General features: G+C 60.7%; 1 protein-coding gene and 1 long non-coding RNA gene across 3 annotated transcripts in view; one reads left to right on the top strand and one right to left on the bottom strand.

Annotated features, from left to right (window-relative positions):
• PRKCZ (protein kinase C zeta) overlaps positions 1–2,553 on the bottom strand; it is a 117,681-nt gene extending 115,128 nt beyond the window's left edge. Inside the window, exon 1 of one of the 2 annotated variants that reach the window (XM_087446978.1) lies at positions 2,333–2,553. In XM_087446978.1, the coding sequence (XP_087303104.1) occupies positions 2,333–2,403 (71 nt within the window). In that variant the 5' untranslated portion in view covers positions 2,404–2,553. The remainder of the gene's footprint in view (positions 1–2,332) is intronic. The other variant, XM_004425501.3, reaches the window with a different exon arrangement.
• Positions 655–1,733, top strand: LOC147914159 (uncharacterized). The gene is made up of 2 exons (XR_015555722.1): positions 655–1,031; positions 1,113–1,733. It is a non-coding gene; the product is annotated as an uncharacterized LOC147914159 (long non-coding RNA).
• Positions 2,554–17,354: the final 14,801 nt, after the last annotated feature.

Raw genomic sequence — 17,354 nt, forward strand, 5'->3', positions numbered from 1 at the left:
CTCAGCTCCTGGCCGTGCTGCCCAAAAATGCCCTCCCTCCCGCGGCAGCAGCAGACAGAATGTCACGTGGACCGCGGGGTCTGGATAAATGAGCCCCGATCTTGGTGGGCGTCTTTCAGGCCCAGGGTCACTGCTGTGCTCTGAGAACTAGGTCTCCCAGCTCAGACAGCGGGGTTTCCAGTCCTCGGGGAGGGGCACCGGGGCAGAGCACTTTAGGAAAAGCAGGCACCGGAGGGAGTGAGGAGATGGGAATGGGAAGGAACCTTCAGCTCAGCCTGGGGCAGAAAGGAGGAAGGGTGTGGGAGGGAGAGGAGAAGGAGGAGAGGGGCTGAAGAGGAGTGGGGAAAGAGAGAGAAGGGGAGGGAAATGAAGCAAAGAGAGGAGGGGAAGAGGTGGGGAGAGAGGGAGGAGGGGAGGAGGGAGGAGGGAAGGGGAGGGGGAGAAGTGGAAGGGGAGGGGGAGGGGCGGGGGAGGACGGAGTAGAGATGGGAATGCAAGGAAGAGGAAAGAGTGTGGGGGCGTGGCCTCATCAGCATGGGGAAACCAGACTCAACAGGTCACATTACCCCTGGTAACCAGAGCGCTCTCCAAGGGCCAAAGCCAGGGGAGGGGTGGGTGGGTGGGCGGGTGGCTCAGCCCAGAACTCCCCCGGGCTCCAGTGAACTTTGCCTGTGACCCCCTCGGTCACCTCCATCCCCTTGCTCAGTGCCTGGAGGTGCCTACTTGAACTCGCCCTGGGGAAAGGCTGGGGGGTCCAGTCCCCACCCACCCGGGTGGCTCCGGGTGTGGACTTCCTCTCATTAAGGATCAACTCTGATTTTTACAGTGGCATGTTGCTCAATTCCAGGTTCCCGGCAAGAAAGAGGACAGTGTCTCTGATATAGTGACGCCTTCCAGAGTTCACCCCTGCACAAGCCAAGATGCTCTGGCCCCTGGACGAGTCCCAGAACCAGGACCGAGCTGACATCTCACCAGGTTTAGTGGGCAGCCCACCCTTCCCGGCCCGAAGATAGGACTCCCCGCCTCTTCAGGTGGGCTGGCCGGTCTGTCCCCCAGAAATCTTTCTTCCCTCCGGTTCTGCCACCAACTCCCCTCCCCCACTGTGCACCCAGGTGACCCGGCTGAGGACGGCAGAGGAGACGGAAGAGGCCTGACCTGAGACCCCAAACCAGGCGCGCTCCCGAGGTCAAAAGCCCGAAGCCCCTCCTCCTCAGGTCGGAGGACGCGCCGGGCTCTGACAAGACCCCATGGAATGCCGCTAGAACCGAGACCGCCAAGTTCACCCGCAGGGCTGGCGTTCCGCTCCCCTCCCGCCGCCCCAGCAGTGGCGACCGACTGGAGACGAACACCGGTGGAAAGAAGCAGCAGCAAAGGCGCCTGGTTCTCCCTCCAGCGCCGTCTGCACTGCTCAAGGTGGGCAGCGGGATCTTGGCTTCCGGGCGCAGCCCCCTAAACTCGCACTAGTGCTGTTCGGTGGCGGCCAAGCGTCCAGCGCTCCCGGGGCCGGGCCAGACGCTCCCGGCCATTGACCCTTGTGAGGCGCCCGCTCGCCCCATTTCACAGCAAGACAGGTCGAGTCCAGGGCGCCGTGCGCGTACGCAGGACCGAGTCCGAAAGGTCCGGCCCCCAACGGAACCGCGCGGGAGCCTTTCCAGGCGCCCTCCATTCGCGCGACCACGGGCAGCTCACCGCACCTGGCCTTCACCTCGGTCATTAAACTTTTCTTAAACTGAGACCTCTGGCCGGGTAAATTGGGGAAAAGTTTAGAAACTCCGATTTTTAAAAGTCTGCCAGCAGTTTTCACAATTTGATAAAAACTTTAGTCCTTACAGGTTTGTGGCCTTAAACATCCTGGCCAACTTTCCAGGGAAAATGTCAACATTGTCCCCAGGGCTATGGGGCGCGCGGCGACGTCGGGGCAAGTCCGAGCGCCACCTCGCCACGGCGGGGGAAAACCCGCGTGGCCACCTGCGCCCGCTGCGCTCCAGGAAGGGCCCGGCGACCCTGAGCCTTGGGCGCCGGGGACCTGGCTGACCCTGCCCTGCCCATGAGGTTTTCCGCGGGTGACGTTCAAGGGCGCCCGCAGCACCCGCAGCTCCCGCCTCGCCTGGAGCTGCCTCTCGGCGCTGGTGCGTCAGGACCTCCCGGGTCGCCCCTGGGCCCAGAGGGGCCTCGCTGTCCCCTCCCTCCCGCAGCTGCGGTGACACGGTCCCCGACGGTCGGCGCGGTCCGGAGCTGCTCCCCGCGTCCCGCTCTGCCCCCGGCCCCGCCGGCCTCAGTACACACGCCCCCGGCCCCGGCAGGGCCCCGCCGTCCGGCGCTGCGCGCTCACCCGTTGTAGTGCGCCTTCAGGCGGACGCGGCCGCCGCTCCCGTCCATCTTGGGGCCCGTCCTGCTGGGCATGGCGCGCTCCGCCGGCCGCCGTCAGCGCTGCGCCCCGGGCGCTCGGGCCATGGCGCGGGGCCCCCAGAGGCCGGGCCGGGGCGCCAGGTGGGGCCGGCGGCGGAACGCGGAAGGGAGCGCACGGCGCAGGGACCGAGGGGCGCCGCTCCGGCCAACTCCGCGGAACTTGGGCGGCGGGCGGGGCGGGGCGGGGCGGGGGCGCGGCCGGCGAGGGCGCGCGCGGGGGACGCGCACGGAGTCCCGGCACCAGGCCCCACTGGGGGCGGGGGTGTCCGAACATGGCCGACCCGAGGCACAGCCGGCGGCCAATCGGCGGGGCGGGCGGTCCTGGGGCGGGGGCGGTGGCACCTGCGGCCAATGAGGGTGAGGCGGGGCCGCCACCTGGGCCAATCCCCGGGGGACCCCGCGTCCGAGGCCCAATGGCGTGGCGCTGGGCGGACTACCTGTCGGGCGGGGCGCGGCCCACCTGCGGCCAATGGGAGCTCGCGCGGCCCAGCTCTGCCCGGCAACCGAAGCCGGTGCGTGCGGCCCGGGGACACCGGGACCGTCCGGCGCCCCCCGCCCGCCCTGCGCGCTGGCCCCTCCGTGAGGTGGGCTGCGGGGCTGCGGTTCCTGGGGAGGGCCCCTGCGCTGCCGCACCCCGGGAACTTGTTGGGAATGCCAGCTCTCGGCCCCAGTCTGACTCGCTGAATCAAAACTCCAGCAGTCTGCGAACAAGCCCGGGTAACTCTGGGGCGAGGGCGAGTCTGAGAGCCGCTGATCTAGGGGACAGCGGGGAGGGGTCGCCGGTGACGTGAGGGCGGGGGGCGCGGCCAGAGGGAGCTCCGCCTCCTGAGAGCACGCGTGCAGCCAGCAGCTCAGACCCCCGACTGCAAAGGACGCTTGGACCGCGTACCCAGCGTCCGGCCAGCTTCCAGATGCGGAGACGGAGGCTGCGAGGAGCAGAGAAGCCGGCCAGCGTCACGGCCGGGGAGGTCCGGGCTCAGCTGGTTCCCCCGACCCACCCGCCCTCGTTCCCGTGCGGAATCCAAGATCCCATTGCAGGAAAGGCTCGTCTACACTCGCTAGCCGGCTCCCTCTGCTCCAGTACACTCCTCTGCCCAGGACAAGAAGACTGCATTTGCCCAGGCCGCCCATGACTTTCATTTCTGAATCCACAGCCTCTCTGGGTCTTACTAACTCCGTGGCATTTGATCTGGACAGTCACCTTTGACACCATCCACACCCCACACCACCTGCTCAGGTGCCTGCGTCCTGGGCCCGTTCTCCTTAAATGTGGGCTCGAGCTTCCCTCAGGAACCCATTCCTTACCGGTTGCGTCCACAGGGACCCAAATCTGCTGTTTGCAGGACCTCAGCTGGGCACTAGTTGGGCACGGCAGACTCAGAGGTCTGCAGCCCCTCATCCCTGCCACCCCTGCCAGACAAAGTCTTCCTGTCAGCCTCTCCCCTGCTGCCTCCCTCCCGTTCCCCACCCCACCCGGTTGGCAACCTCTGACCCAGACTCCAGTCCCAGCCAAGCCTTCACCACTCACTCCCCCCATTCACACACTCGTTCATTCCACAGATGCTTCCTGGTGCGTCCTTGGTGCCAGGCACTGGAATGACCCTGGGGAACCAAATGGACATAGTCCCTCTGCTCATAGAACCATATTCTTCCTAGAGATGGACCCAGAGAAACCTGTCGACAGCCCACCTCTCACCTACTTAAAGTGCTGTGCACTCTCCCCCATAAAGGAACCTCTGGAGCCAGCCCTGATGGCCTAGGGTTAAAGTTCTGCCCAGGTTTGGCTTCCTGGGCGTGGAACCACACGCTCGTCTGTCAGTAGCCAAGCTGTGGTGGTGGCTCAGACAGAAGTAGAAGGACCTCCAACTAGAATATACAACTATGTACCGGGGCTTTGGGGAGGAAAAAAAACCTCTGCACCATCCACCCCTCCATCCACCCGCCCATTCCTCTGCTCCTCTACAATGAAACTCCTGCCAGGAGCTGTCCGAAGCCCTTAGCTCCACTTTCTCTCTCCTGCCGCTTAACCCCTCCTCCCCCCACTTTCACCGCCAGCTCCTGTGTTTTAAGTATAATGGCCAATTCTCAGGCTTTGTCCTAATTGACCCTTGTCAGTGTGTCCCCTGGAAACTCTCACCTTAGGATGCTGCTCTCTCCCTTCTCCTCCTCCAGCTCCCTCTATGGCCTCCTCCTGGTCTCCCAGCCTTTAATGCGGCCCCCCCCATCTGGTCCTCTGTGTCCCATCCCGCCACCCCCCTCAGTCTTTAGCGAGTCTCAGGACCTTGAGCTTCTCATTTCCTCTTAGGGCTCCAAACACCATCCCAAGCTCAGATGGCTCCCCGAACTTGGGAGCCTGCTTCCCCCACCACACACTCAAACTGTCATGCTAACAACCCCCCTCAGCTGTGCTCTTCTCCATCCAGTCGGTGCAGACCTGCCCTTCCCAGGGGCTCAGCTTGAAACCTCGGAGTCACCTTTGCCTCCTCTCCCTCTTACACCCCACACCTCTCCACCTGCAAATCCTGGCGGCTCCACCTTCAACATATTTCCGGATTCCAACCACATCCCACCACCTCCATTGCTACCACCTGGTTCCAGCCACACCCTCTCCTCTGTGCTGGGATTTTTGCAGCAGCCTCCAATTTTCTTAGAACATGTCAGTCCATGTCCATCTGTCTGGTTTTCAAAACCCCCGATGATTCCTATCATTCTCAGGAAAAGCCCACAGGCCCTACAGGATCTGGGACCCCAAGCTTTTCTGCCCTCATCTCCCACCATCCTCATCCTGGCTCACTCCACTCTAGCCACCTGGCTCTCCTTGCTTCAGGGCCTTTGCACACGCTGTTCCCTCTCCTAGGAGCACCTTCCCCAGACCCACACTTCCTTTGAATCTCTACTTAACATCCCTCAAGCCTATATTAGCGGTCTGCTCCCCGACCCCCACCTCGCAGGGTGACGACTCCATGCCCCCAGCATGGGCACACAGAGCTCCGTGGCTGTCATTTGGGCATGAAGGGAAGGGGACCGAGGGTTTGCCATGGGAGGGGAGCAGCCCGGTGCTCATGGGGAAGGGCAGGAAACCCTGAGCCACGTGAGCAGAAACCCCGAAGGCAGGTGAGTGTGTGGGACACAGCTCCCCCTGTGCCAGGCCCCTCAGCCTGGGGGAGGGGGAGGGGCCTATTTCCGGAGAGGGGGTTCACACCCCAGTCTTGGACCACATCCAGTCCCAGGCCAGGGTGAGGGCATATGGGTCGCCTGCATTGCCCAGAAAGCTTCCTGAGGCCTCCCCCACAGGGTGGAGCCCCCCTTTTGTATTCTCAACAAGCTCTGCAAAACAACAGCCCCCATCCTGCTGGCAGCCCAGGCCAGCGCCTGCCTCCGGAGGGCAGGGGTGGATCACTGTGGGGGGAGGGGGAGTTCCTGGCCGCCACCAGTGCTGAGCCACCCCCGCGGAGCAGAGGGCAGAGGGCGCGGTCCTGAGGGACAGGCAGCACGCCTGGCCCGGCGTTGCTGTGTCCACTGCGTGCCCTGCACCCTGGCAACCAGAGCAGGGTGTTTATTCCCAAATTCGCCGACCACTTCCCCCTCTGGACATGGCTGGAGTTGGGACCCCATCAGCCTGGGCCACTGCTGTGTCCCCTCTGCGTCTGCAGGCGTGTGGCACACGAGGAGTGAATGAACAGGTAGAGACCTCTTAGAAGGGCTGGGACCACGTGGGCCCCTAGGACCTTGGGTCCTGTCCTGGGGTCACAGGGCAGGATTGCTGCCTCTCCCTGTCTGCAGTGTGCAGAGGCGTAATGGCCGATGGGAGGACCTGGAGGTGACCCTTGGACCCAGGCGCGGGCCAGGGGCCAGACCTGAGGGCGGGTCTTTTTCACCTCTCTGCAGGTTCTGTCTTCCCAAATGTTCGCCAAGACCTCATACACTCATAATCACCAACACCTCTTCTTTCTGTAGTGAAAAAATACAACGGTGTGTTGTTGTTTTAACTGGTTATAAAAGTGACATGGGCTTGTTGTAAAACTTTACAACAGGGAACAGTGTAGAGAGAGGAGCCCTCCTGACCTGTGCCCCCAACGCCTGACAAATCCAGTCGGGTGGGGGACATGCATGTCGAAGCCTTCTTGTCCCTCTCTTGTCACCTGGGACCCGAGGGCAGACGGAGGTGCAGGGTGGCCCCCGGGTGTGGGGCTGGTCGGGGGAGGAGGGTGGCCAGCCGGCAGAGGGCAGAGGTGGGCTGCCTGGCTTTGGGCCAAGGACCCTCGCCCTCCAGGCAGCACCTGGCTCACCCCCTGATTTTCTTGGATAAAAGTTCTTTTGTGGCGATACTTCCAAGATCCTTTAGGTGAAAGATGAAAGCCAGGCAGAGTTTACGCTCAGAGAGACTCATCAGACAGAAGCAGAAGCCTCCCTCGGGGGCCGGCTGTCCCTCCCCCACCCAGGGGGCCACCGTCCTCTTCAGAGCTCACAGACTCATCTGTGCCAGCTCAGCACTGGGGACAGCGCAGAGAGGAGGCTGTCGGGAGCTGGCATTTCAGGGAGCCCGTGGGGTCGGGGACACTGGTCATCCTGCCAGGTGTGACACTGGCCCGGGAGGGGCCCGGCAAGGATGGCAGCTGTACAGGAAGAGCCTGGACACTTGCTGACAGGCGCTGTGGAGGGGCGGGGCAGGAGGTGTTTCCTTTCTTTGTCACCGTCACGGGATTTGGAGAAACAGGTTCAAGTGACAACATTCATTTCACTCACTCATTCGTTCATTCAGCAGATGTTGACCAAGGGCCAGCTGGGTGCCAGGCATCATGCTGGGATTCAGTGGTGAGTAGCCAGATGTCGCTGCTTCATCACAGATCCTGCACACTCGTGGGGGGACAGGCCACCCCCTTTGGGTCACACAGACGTGGTAGCTTTGTCGGAGAGAGCAGGGTCTGACCAGGCCCCCAGAAGAGAGGCTGGCTATGGGATCTGAGGATTTGTGGAGTGAAGAGGGAGAGCAGGGGAGGCAGATGGCTGGCCTGTGCAAAGGCCCTGTGGCCCCAGGGGGCAGAGTGGTCTGGAGGTGTGGAACAGGCCAGGCTGCAGAAGCTGCCGGAGCAGATCCCAAGGGGCCTCGTGGGCCACATTAAGGAGGGTGGGCAAGCCAGTGACCTGGCCTCCGAAGCTTTCAGGAAAAGTTGTCCCATCCCGGTGTGCAAGGTCCTGCCCAGAGGGAGAGGGAGAGGGAGAGTGATGTCTGCATCCCTGTGGGCCTCCGAACCCGGGTGTGCATCCACGTGTCTCTGTATGTGTGTCTGTACGTGTGTCTGTGTGCATCAGTGTGTGTCCACGTGCCAGTTACCAGTGGATCGCCTGTCAGCTCCAAGTTCACCACTTACCACCTGTGCTTCTAGACGGCTTTCCTTCGAGGCGAGGGTGAGGGTTTCTCCCCTCAGCACTGCGACGTTCGGGCCGGTTCCTGCGTCGTGGTGCAGTGGGCCCGAGCACTGTGCATTGCAGGTGTGGAGCAGCATCCCCCACCCCCACCCCGCCCACCGGAGGCTGGCAGCCCCAGCATCTCTCCTTCCCGGTCAGCGCAGCGCTGCGCGCTCCCAGCAGAGGGCGCGGGAGGGACACGGCGGGAGGAAGGGGCTCTGCTTGCCTGGTGGTGGGGGGCGTGGGCTGAGGACATCTGGGCGTGCTCTGCCCAGCCACACAGTCAGAACTCGGGGCCCAAGTCCAGCCTGGGAGGGGCCCCTCCAAGTTTATCCCCCGGTGGGTGGCTCCCTCAGCCCCAGGGCACCGTTGTGTCTTCTGCCTTGTGGTCGCTCTGTTCACAGCTGAACCATCCTTCATATAAAACAGTCCCTGCTTAAAGTCACTGTGAGGCCTGTGTCTGCTGATTGGACCCCAGTGGGTACAGTCTGCATGTGCGTGTGTGTGTGTGGAGTTCTCCGTGTGTCCCTGTGTGCTGTGTGTGGGTGTTTGTGTCCCTGTGTGTTCTGTGTGCGTGCCCCAGAGGAGGGGCTGGGAGAGGCCTCATCCGGCAGAGGCCGGACAGCAAGGAGGAGTGGGGTTACTGTGTCCAGGGGCTGGAGAGGGGAGGGGAGGCTGGACTGGGGGACAGAGGGGCTGGGGAGGGCTGGACAGAGGTGTGCCAGGTGCTCTCCACTCTCCTGCGGAGTCTCACAGCAGAGGCCACAGATGCCACTGCCCCGTTGTGCAAGTGAGAACCATGAGGCACAGGCAACCCCCGGGTCCACGCTTTGCACCGGGCACAATTGTGCCTCCCCTGGATGTCACCTCTGAGACCCTCAGCACCTCCCTAGGACGTGGGTGTCACGGCCCCGTTCTCTGGATGAGGACACCGAGGGTCAGGATGGCCCAGTACTTTTTCCAGGGACACAGGGCTGGCAAAACGCAGGGTTAGGCTGCAACATCATGGCCGGCCTGTCCAGGCCAGCGCGGACACACTGCGTGTCTCTCTCTTTGGGCTGGACGTGCCCACAGAAGGGAGCCCCTCCCCTCAGAGTCAAAGACAAGCCAGAGTGCCTCCGAGGGCGAGGCACTTCCCATCCTATGCTGCAAGATGGACAAGGCTGCTGGGAAAAGGAGTCTGTCTCACTTTCCCATCCCCTCTGCTGCCTGGGATTATATTTAAAACCCAAAGCGAGCTTGACATGCGTCTGAGGAGGCAGCACCCCAAACCACAGTCACCATGGCAATGCCATAGCGGCTGCATGGGGGCTGTGTGCCAGCGCTATTTTAGCCCCATGAAAAGAGACAGATTCACTGTTAACTCGAAGCATTACAGGGAGACGCAGTGGCAGAGCCAGGACAGGTCTCCAACTGCTCCGCCGAGCCCCTCGTCAGTCCTCACGTGGGGAGCTGCGCTCAGCAGGGTGGGGCCTGCCACAGCCGTGCACACGTGTCAGGGAAGCCACGGGGCCACCACCTCGCTGAGCCCACCCACCCTTGTTTCCTTTACCTTTTACTCAAAGACTAAGATGGTGGCTCCCAGGCGGGGTGGCCCAAAGCCTGGTATTGCTTATAGACTGCTCCAGGGTCAGGTCTCCAGGCCTCTGGGCAAGGAGGATCCCAGCCATCGTCCTGAACCACGGTCCTGGGAGGGTGTGGGAGAAGGCCCTCACGCCGCCCAGCAGGGGAGGTGCAGCTGGGACTGCCTTCTAGAAGGCAGCGCATCCGGAGCCTTAAAGACGTGGATGTCATTCGGTCTAATTGTTTCACTTCTGGGAAGTGCAAACGGCTGTGCGCACCAGGTGTCCACCATGTTAGTTGCAGGGTCGAAGGTAGGAGGTGACTGTGGCCGGCCGCAGAACAGAGGCAAAGTCCACCACAAGCCCTGCATGACCTTTGAGATCTAACGTTGCACACGCACACACGCACGTGTGTGCACATGCGCACACTCCTGCTCAAGCTCACTCAGGCCAAGCAGGAGCAGCTCTGCCAGGACAGAAGGAGGTGGGACCCCTGCCAAGTGGCCCAGCAAACAGCAGATGGATCAGCAGGGCCCTGCCCATCCGGGGCTCTAGGCCCGGAGGCCCTGCCGCCCAGCTGTGTCCAGGCGTCTCTTAGGAAACCGCCTCACCTGCCCCATGCAGGGACAAGATCCCCTAGGACCTTGTCACCCCGGGAGAAGAGCCTCCTGTGTGCAGTGCCCCGGCTGCCACCCCCGAGGGACAGCCAGCAGCACCCAGAGGCTGCACTTGGCCCTCGCCGACCCTGAGGAGCAGACCCGTGAGCAGGGCGGCTGGAGTTGACAAATCGCTTTCGGGACAGGACCTCATTCAACCTCTACACCTCCTGCCTGGGGGAGGCGCTACGGCAACTTCCAGGGGTCCAAGCAGGTCCCCAGGGCAGGAGCCTCAGCGCACCTGTCCGCCTCCTCACCACGGCGTCTCAGGGGAGCCCAAGAGCTGTGCCTTCAAGGTCGACCTGAGGGGACCAGCCTGCAGGTGAAGCCGCCCAGCCCGCCTGATGGCTCCTGGGACCGTTCCAGGCCTGTAACTGCTCAAGGGCTGTGCCTGGGGGTGTGGAGTCATTGATACCCAGGGAAACAGGGGCTGCGGGGCACCCCAGGCCAAGGACATACAGCCCATGGCCACCCCGTCCAGGTGCTGTGCACGCAGGCCCCCTGGGAGGAACCATCGTGAGGGAGATGGCCCAGGTGGGTGCTGCACACGCAGTGGGTTGCATTACAGGAGAAGAACCCTGAGCTCAGGGAACCCAAATATTCATAATGGGCAGAAAACAAACCTGCCCTCTGCTCCTGAGGGAGAGAATGCCAAGCTGTTGGCTCAACAAACCTCCTTGAAGAGACAGCCCAGACAAAGGTGGTTAGCATCTCACTCACGACATGTGCAGAAACAGAGACCCGTGGAGGACTGTCTCCCAGTGGGAAATTGGGACGCTGCTTCCTAATGGTCAGAAGGGGTGGCTTCCCCTGGCTGTCCTGGTAGGTGACCCTTCCAAGTCCTCTGCCTGATTGTCCATCGGCTACTTGGTCCAGGTGGAGCCCCAGCCTCCCTCCTGGGGTCATCTCACCCGGCCTCAGTGGACCTGAGGCAGGCACTCCAGAGGCTGGCTGGACAACCCCCCAAGTCTGACCCCACTGTCTTGCCCTACGGTCTGACACCACTGTCCAGCCCCACCGCTCCACCCTCCTAACCGTGTGGAGTCTAGAATGAGAGCAGGTGCGCCCTTGACCTATGTCCCTTCTTGCATGGCACCCACCACGGCCTTTCTGGTAAACCAGCTGTCTGGAAACCACAGGCCCCATTGTCGTGTTGGCTGAATTCCACAGCAGGAAGTCCCTGAACTTGGAGTTGGGAAGAGATGCGCACAGTCAGCTCCTGTGGGCCTGGAGGAGCTCCCTTCCTCCGCGGCTCTCTCTGCGCCTCCTCCTCCGCCTGTCTGCCTTCTCCTTCCCGCTGCCCCTGGGCTGGGAGAGGTGGGCTTTCCTTTTCTCAAAGATCAATCCTCCTTCTCCCTGGGGCAGCAAACCCAGGGCCTGCACTACCCCCCACCGAGGAGTAAGTCTGTCCCCTAGACTTGCCCTGGCTGTGTTGAATGGGAGGTAGAAGAGTTTGGGGAATGTTCAGACATGGTCTGGCTTGCCAGGCTAGTGTCTTGCTGCAAATCCTATTTCTAACGTCTAAACCCAAATACTAAGTCTGCTCTTCTTTTTGCATTTCTTCTCTAACAAGGCTATTCGCCCCCTGACGCAGGCAGGTGGGTGTCTTGGCCAGCCAATAAAAGTAAATAGCCCTTGTTGAGTGTACCAGGTTCCAGGACTGTTCTAAGTGGTTTTCATTAATTATGACACCAGTGAGTTGAGCACTGTGCCATCACGACCCCGATTTACAGATGAGGATGTCAAGGCGCAGGGAGGCTGAGTAAGGTGATGCGACGGGACGTGGCAGAGCTGGGCGGGCATCTAGCTCCAGAGCCCACCTGCACTCCTAGCCACCGTGTTCCAGGACTGCTCAGCCAAGAAGTCACGCTCGGAAAGGGAAAACGAGAAAAGCACATTCATTTCCCTCCAAAGGGTCACCTCGATGATACTGGAAACCCCGAACCTCTTGGTCGTAGATGCTTCTGGTGCCCTGTGCCATGTCCCTCGGCTCGCGTCTTGGGTCAGAGCAGCGGGGTGGACAGTCCCCAAGCACCCTGGCAGTACTCTGTCCCAAACGCTCCTCTGTTTCTATTGCTGTTCTGCCCCAGGACTGTCTCTAACATGCTCAGCCTAGGGCAGGGGCAGCCTGCACAGGAGGGGAATTAACACCCCCGGGGGCAACCCTCAGCCAGTGGGGCGGGGTTGGCTAATCCACCCTCAGAAGGGCAGTTCGAAGGGCATTCTGTCTGGTTCCTCAGAGAGTCCCCAGGGCCTGTCCCCAGAGGAAGCAGCTCAGGGATACAGACTTCACCAGTTTCTCTCCCCGCTGGCTCACTCCTACCTTGGGACCAGTTCCCAAGTTAACCACATGCACCCAAGTCCTTGTCGCAGACTCTGCCTTTGGGGTCTGGAAGTGACTGTGGAGTGTGGTCACTCGCTAGTATGACGATGACGAGGGCCCCGCTGGTGGATCACAGGGTGGTGATGACCGGCCTGCGGAGCCCTCACTGTCGCTGAGTCTGGAGCCAACTGGGCCTCGGGGCACGCTATGGAAGCCGGAAAGTTCCCCAGGCCGAGAACTTTGTCTCCTGCAGCCTGAGGGCAGATAGTGCTGAAAATCAGGCCCAAGATCTAATCATAAGGGCCACAGACCCCAGAGATGACTGAGCACATGGCCTCGCCAGGTCTCCTGTGCTAAGATCAGGGCCCTGATGGAAGGCGCAGGACCTGGGGCCTGGTTCGGGGTCTTTATGAGTGAATTCACCGTATCATATCCCAATTGTTCAAGAAGGGCAGGCTTCCTTTGTCAGGAGTCCCTGGAAAGACCTCATCTGAGGTGGACACCTCGCAAAATGATGCTTGTTGTATTAGTTTCCTGTGGTTGCCGTAACAAAGGCCTACAAACCAGGTGGCTGTCCTGTCATGGTTCTGGAGGCCAGAAGTCTGAGAGCGAGATGTTGGCAGGTTGGTTCCTTCTGGAGGCTCCGAGGGGAGCCTGCTCCAGGTCTCTCTCAGCCTCTGGTGTGGCCGGAGCCCTTGGTGTTCCTTAGCTTGTAGACACGTCACTCCAGTCTCTGCCTCTGTCTCCACATGGCCTTCTCCCCCGTGTCTCTCTGTATGTCTTTTATGTAAAGACTCCAGTGTGAATTTAGGGCCTTCCCTAATCCAGTATGACTTCGTCTTAACCTACATCTTAATTACATCTTCGAAGACCCGATTTCCAAATAATATCGCATTCACAGGTCCCAGGGATGAGGACGTAACATATCTTTGGAGACAGAATTCCACCATTCCACTGTCCTCTTCGGAACCTGCCCCTGCCTTCCTCATCGCATGCAGACCCACCACAGGGACCAAGCCTCAGCTGCACCTCAGCAGGGGTGTAGAGTCACTGCTACTGGAGGGAACTGCAGCTCCTGGCTAGTCTGTGCTGGCGGGACCCTGGGGTCACGTGTGGGAGTGGGTCTGGAGGATGTTGGATGGGGGGGTGGAATATAAGGCCAGACGGGGGAGAGTTTGTTGATACAGGAGCACTCACCTATGACGAGGAGTTAATGCCCTAGCAGGGTGGAATCAGCCCTAATGCACTTGGAGTGGCTCTCTGAAGTTGGGACACGATGGTGGCCAATAGACACCAGATGGGGACACTGGAACATCTTTGGGAGAGTATGAGGAAGGGGTCCTAGGCTCAGCAGGGTGTGCCTATCGGAATGAGTCCATGGAAATCACCAGCTGTCTGGGTCCCCAGGAGAGCCTGGAAGATGCCTTTCAGTAAAGCAACAAGGAAGGAGCTGGTGAGAGGGGACCAGCGTTGCTGCGAAGCCCAGCGATGCCTGACCTGTAAGGCCAGTGTTGACGGGAGGAAATGCCACCGTGGGTTCTGAAATAGGGAGGTGTGACTGCAGGTAACCATCAGAGGCAAGGCCGGTGCAGTTGTGGTAACAGGAAGAGGGTCCGGAGGTGCCCTGACTGTGGGAATCCACAGCTCTGGCTCACAGGTCATAGCACCCCCTGGGGGTGTGGAGGAGGAGCAGGCAGGGCGTTGCTTGGCTTGCCCGACCAGGAACCATCAGGTGCTGGGGGGCAAAGGCTGATGTCAACAGCCATGGTAGAAATTGTGATTCCTGGTCTGGTTTCCAGATATGAGCCAGTTCTCCAGTCCAGACCCCCTCGGTCTCCTTGCAGGAAGGCCCTACAATGCCACATACACACGTACGGTACATATCCCCCAGACCTTCCCCACTGCCGTTCACCAGAGTGACTCTGCTCTGGAACAGGGACACACTTAATTTTGAAGGGCTTTTGGATGCAAGGTCTGAGTTGACAATGATACCAAGGGACCTAAAATGTCGAAACTGGCCCCAGCTAGCATGGTGGCTTACAGATGCCAAGCGACAAACGGAGTCCTGGCCCACATCCATCTCATGGTCGATTCAGTGGGTTTCTGGACTCATCTTGCAGTCATTCCTTGGTCCCCACGTTCACCGTGAATGGATTCACTTGGCAACCGCCAGAATCTCCTCATAGTTTCCCTGACCCTTGGAGAAAGAGCCACTGTGGCAATCAGAAACTGCTCTCCTCCCCAGGCAGAGAGTAATACAGACATGTGCCTCATTCCAGATGGAATCACAGACATTAATGCCACCCTCAGGGACATAAGGAATGCAGGAGTGGTGGCCCCATCGTGTTCCCATTCAATTCACCTGTGTGGCCTGAACACACCGGGTAGGCAGTGGTGGGTGGTGGTGGGTGGTAGTAGATGCCAGTGGGTGGCAGTGGGTGATGGTGGATGGCAGTAGGTGGCAGTGGGTGGCAGTGGATGATGGTGGCTGGCAGCAGATGGCAATGGGTGGTGGCAGGTGGTGGTGGGTGGTGGTAGATGGCAGTGGGTGGCAGTAGATAGTAGTGGGTGGCAGTGGATGATAGTGGCTGGCAGCAGATGGAACTGGGTGGTGGTGGGTGGTGGTAGATGGCAGTGGGTGGCAGTAGAGGGCGGGGGGTGGCAGTGGATGATGGTGGCTGGCAGCAGATGGAACTGGGTGGCAGTGGGCGGTGGTGGATGGTGGTGGGTGGTGGTGGGTGGTGGTAGATGGCGGTGGGTGGTGGTAGGTGGCAGTGGGTGGCAGCAGGTGGTGGTGGGTGGCGGCGGGTGGTGGTAGATGGCAGTGGGTGGTGGCAGGTGGTGGGAGGCAGTGGGTGGTGGTCTGGTTGCCCCAGACCAGTAAAGCACCCTGTCGGCTTTCCCTCTCTCCTCTTTTCTCCCTACCCCATGCTCCTGCTTCTTGCACATCACCCCCTGGACTGGGTGGAACAGTGTCCCCCAAAATGTACGTCCACTCAGAACCTCAAAATGTGATCCTGTTTGGAATTGGGTCTTTGCAACTGTAATTGTAATTTTTGTAACTGTAATTAGTTAAGATGACATCACACTGGATTAGAAGTTCCTAAATCTGATGGCAGGTGCCTTGATAAGAAGATGAGAGGCGGGCCGGCCCTGTGGCTTGGTGGTTAAGTGCGCGCGCTGCGATGCTGGTGGCCCGGGTTCGGATCCCAGGTGCGCATCGAGGCACCACTTCTCCGTTCACCCTGAGGCCGAGTCCCGCATACAGCAACTAGAAGGATGTGCAGCTACGACATACAACTATCCACTGGGGCTTTGGGGGGAAAAATAAAATAAATAAAATCTTTAAAAAAAAAAAGAAGATGAGAGGAAGAGGAGAGGATACACAGAGAAAAACCACATGCGACTGCAGAGGCAGGGATTAGGGTGTTGTGTCTACAAGCCAAGGAATGCCAGGGGTCACCAGCAGCACCAGGAGCTGAGGGAGAGGCCTTGGGCTAATCCTCCCTCGGAGCTGCCAGAAGGAACCAGCCCTGCCCATTCCTGGATCTTGGACCTCTGGCCTCCAGATTGGGAGTGAATAGATTTCTGTTGTTTCAAGACCAGCATGTGGTACTTCATTTCCTGGCCACCCCAGGAAACTAATACCCCCCCTAAATAAACTCCCTGCACCCAATCCTTGTCTCAGGCTCTGCTTTTGAGGGAACCCCCACGATGTCCCCAGGTGTGGGTTCCACTCGGTGTGCATGCCGTCCACCTCACTCGGAGGGGAGGGTCAGTGCTCATCCTGCCCCTGCCACAGGCGCTGTCCCCTGCGCCTCCTGCCCTCTGGCCTGGGGGAAGAGCTGTCCCAGCTCTCAGGGAAGCATTTAAGAGTCTACGTTGGCAACACACAGTCCAGCCTCCACCAGGGACCACGGACGAGGAAGTCACCAGCCCCCCAAGACTGTCCCTGCTGGAATGAGGCACACGCAGAGCTCAGGCCCCCTCCCTGCCCATGGAACCCGCCCCAGGTGCTGACATCCCCTTCCCAAGCCGGCTCCGCTCAGCTGCAGACCTTGATCCGCCCCTGGCCTTCCATCTGCTCATGTCATCACCACCAGAATAGAACTTGGGTTTAGAAAGCATCAGCCCTTCCCGTCCCTTCTTCCTGGCCCTGTAAATATGTGGGCAGAAATAGCAGCCTGCAGGCTGGAGGGAGTGATTGCTGGTTGTGGAATCAGGAGGAGGTTTCTGCCCGGGTGAGCCTCGCTGCGTGGGTACCCAAGGCCGTCACAAAGGCCGGCTTTAAATAGCTCCTTGTGGGTACGTGCAGCAGAAGGAGGGCAGCCTGCAAGTGGCAGGGAAGGCGGGGAGAGGTGGGGGTGGGGTGCAGCAGGGTCCTGGCAGCAGTGGGGGGCTGGTTCCCTGGCCTCTGCATCCAGATGAGCCCAGCAGCTCTGTGAACTTTGAACCCATCCGCGCATCCCCCTGGAGGCCCAGGCAGAAGCCTGAGTCTTGGGGCAGGACCCTCAGTGCTCCTGGGGTCGGGGTGGTGCAGGCAGTCTTGGGCCTAGCCTGGTAGCTTCAGTGCACCATCTGGGGCTTGGACCCCTACCCCGGGGAAACTCTCTGGGTTCTAGGGGGGTGAGCAGCGACCCTGCAGGGGGTCACCCAGACCAGAGGGTGCCGAGATGGGGAAGGGGAGAAAGAGGTCACTGCCCCTGGGCATCACTGTCCTCATTCATAGAGCTGGCCAGGCTTAGCCTGCCACCCGCACTGTCCAGAGGTGGCCTGGAGCCCGGCTGACCCAGATCCAGGCTCTGCGGCTCCTTGGCACCTGCTCTCCACTTGCTCCCAGGTCCTCTCCACTTGCAGGTCCTGGTCACACTGGAGCCTGGAAGCCCTGCTTCAGGGCCCATCCCACCCCTGGGATGGCCCTGCCAAGTCCTGCAGCCTAGTCCTTTAGAGCAGGGGCCAAAGGGGCAGGCTGGTGCCAGAGCGGTCTTCAGGAGG

Source organism: Ceratotherium simum, chromosome 22 (genome assembly GCF_057802395.1).
Source record: "Ceratotherium simum simum isolate JZ-2026a chromosome 22, ASM5780239v1, whole genome shotgun sequence".
In the NCBI taxonomy this organism is placed as follows: domain Eukaryota; kingdom Metazoa; phylum Chordata; class Mammalia; order Perissodactyla; family Rhinocerotidae; genus Ceratotherium; species Ceratotherium simum.